Consider the following 2,564-nt stretch of genomic DNA (forward strand, 5'->3'; position numbering starts at 1 on the left):
AGATGGTTGTGAGCCACCATGTGGTTGCCGGGAATTGAACTCAGGACCTTTGGAAGAGTAGGCAATGCTCTTAACCGCTGAGCCATCTCTCCAGCCCCTTTAGATGAACTTTTAATTAGGTTCGGGAGACAAAGCAAACACTCCTGTCTCTCCTCTGAACTACAAAGTTCACGGCCAGCTCCAGCTGTATGAGTTCAGAGACAGTCTTGTCTATTTAGTGAAATACTATCTCAAAAAGGGCCCAGCAAGAGCCTGAAAGTGGAGGACTGTTAGTTCAAGGCCATCCTAGACTACTAGGAGAGATTCTGCCTGGAAAACAAACTGGCAGATTAAATCCTTTGTTTAATCCCAGCACTCAAGAAGCAGAGACAGGCAAATCTCTTGGAATTCCAGCCTGCTCTACACAGCAAGATACAGCTCAGCCAGGACTACACATAAGACCCTGTCTCCAAAATCCAACCAAGCAAAAGCCTAAATAAACAAAAGTCCCAGCACTAGGAGATAAAGTGAAGAAAAATGACTAAAAGTTCAAGGCCAAGGATTTCTGCTGAGCTCCAGGCCACCCGGGGATACACTGCCAGACACTGTTTCAGAAACAAAACAAAAGCAATTGCTCTAATTGCGACAGCAGGAAAAGCTGCAAGCCATCTGCAGTGAGTTTAGAAAGGATTCTCCAGGACCTTGTAAGTTCTGCATATACTGCATGCCGCGAGATATTCATCCTGATCATTTTAACTCCGGTTTTTAAAAAGGGGGTAGAGATGCTCAGCTTTTACCAAAATCAAACGTTAGAGGTGAAATCGCCACATGACTCAGATCCTTCTAAGAGTTAGGGACCAAGGGTGTCTCTCCTAAGTCGGACTCACCAACTTTAGAAGGTCGGTACTGGGCATCTTCCTCCGCAGGAATCTTCCCAGGACTCCTCTTTTTCAGCGTCTGAAAAGGGGAAACACATCTGTTTACTCTAAGACGTAAAGGCGTCGCCACACTGCTGAATCAGCTGCCTCCCTAGCTCTTTGGAAGGCTCGGGATTTCACTGCCTGCCTTATCAACACTCCGGCCGGCCGAACCAGAAAAACCCAGCCGAGGAGTCCACGAGGGGGACACGCCCCTTCCCAGGCTGGGACTCGAGACAGCTCCGTCCCCGGGCCCACAGTCCCACGGTCAGCCAGATCTCCGGCTGCTCCTCGCCCGCTCTGCCTCCCCGCCCAGCCGCAGCCCGAGATCGGCGCCCCGACTCTCCGCGCCACCGCTCAGCCCGGGCCTCCAACTCCCGCCCTTAGCTCAGCACCCCTTCAGCCCCGGCCCTGCTCGCCTCAGCCCCGCTCCCCTTCAGCCTGGGCCCCGCTACCCCTCAGCTCGGCTCCCCCTCGGCCCCCCTAGGCTCTCCCCTGCTCATCTTGGCTCGCGCCCCCTCAGCTCGCCCCTGCTCCTCTCTGCTCGCCCTCCTCCCACCTCCCCCTCAGCTCGCCCCTGCTCCTCTAAGCTCGCCCCCCCCCTCCCCTTCACTCCTCTTCCCTCTGCCCGGCCTGGCTCCCCTCAGCCTCAGCCCCGACCGGCCCGCCACATCGGCTCCACCTCCTCAGGCCGAGGTCCCGCGCCTTTTTCCCGGCAGAGGTTCAGCCTTGCAGCCGGACACCTCGCGCGCCTCCGCTCTGCAAGCGACTGAGCCGCCAGCAGCCGGATCCGAGTTCCCCCTTCCGCTGCGGCCGCAGAGATTGGAGGTGCGCCTCCGCCGGCCCCGCCCCTCCCGGAAATGGCCTTGGGGTACCCACCCGCCTTAGGGAGCCCCGGGCGTGCGCGGCCTCGCCGTTCTAGGATGCGCGCACGTTCGACGCTGCGCGGAGCGGGCTCCGCACTCCGCCCTATAGCGCGTGCGCGCCGCCTGCTGGCCGGGTAGGGGTGTATGTGCGCCGGATAGGATGTCTGGGGGTCTCTCCTAGATCCGAAGACTGGCCCTGTTGGTCTCTAATTTCTTCTTCAGGCTACCCTTTATTTATTTGTCTTATATCCTTGTTGTTTTATAATGCAAGATTTTACTAAGTTGCATAGGCTGGCCTTGAATTCCCTCTGTAGGGCAGGCAAGGTTTTGATCTAGGTATCCTCCTGCCTCAGCACAGCCTCCCAAGTAGCTAGGATGACATCTCCCTCCCAATTCTTTGTTTTGAAACAAGTTCTCATATGCTGGCCTCAAACTGGTCATGTATCTGAGGGTAACTGAACTCTCAGTCTTTCTGCCTCCACCTCCCAAATGTTGAGATTACAGGCATGGGACAAGACACTACTCTCAGCAGTTTGGGGAATGATTAGCGTTTGCTTGTTGGAGGCTGGGGCCTCACTCTGTTGTGAAAGCTATGAACTGGTCTTGAACTTGAACCAATCTTTCTGCTGAGTTTTGAAATTATGGGCCTGAAAAGCTTGTTATTTAAAAGGGTGGCCTGAAGGGGCTGGAAAAGGGAGGGCTCAGAGAGTTTGGTTCCCAGCACCCACATGAAACGGCTCCCAAGTGCCTATAACTCCAGGTCGACATGGTCTGACATTCTCCTCTGGCCTCTGAGAGCAGT

General features: G+C 55.4%; 1 protein-coding gene across 1 annotated transcript in view; it reads right to left on the minus strand.

The window, feature by feature from the left end:
* Sgpl1 (sphingosine-1-phosphate lyase 1) overlaps positions 1–1,719 on the minus strand; it is a 50,816-nt gene extending 49,097 nt beyond the window's left edge. Inside the window, exons 1-2 of the mRNA XM_005360081.3 lie at positions 1,579–1,719; positions 867–936 (exon numbers count right to left, since the gene is read on the minus strand). Coding sequence (XP_005360138.1) covers positions 867–893 — 27 coding nt within the window. The 5' untranslated portion in view covers positions 894–936; positions 1,579–1,719. The remainder of the gene's footprint in view (positions 1–866; positions 937–1,578) is intronic.
* Between the last annotated feature and the right edge of the window lie 845 nt (positions 1,720–2,564).

The sequence above is a fragment of the Microtus ochrogaster genome, linkage group LG2 (assembly GCF_000317375.1).
Source record: "Microtus ochrogaster isolate Prairie Vole_2 linkage group LG2, MicOch1.0, whole genome shotgun sequence".
Classification (NCBI taxonomy): domain Eukaryota; kingdom Metazoa; phylum Chordata; class Mammalia; order Rodentia; family Cricetidae; genus Microtus; species Microtus ochrogaster.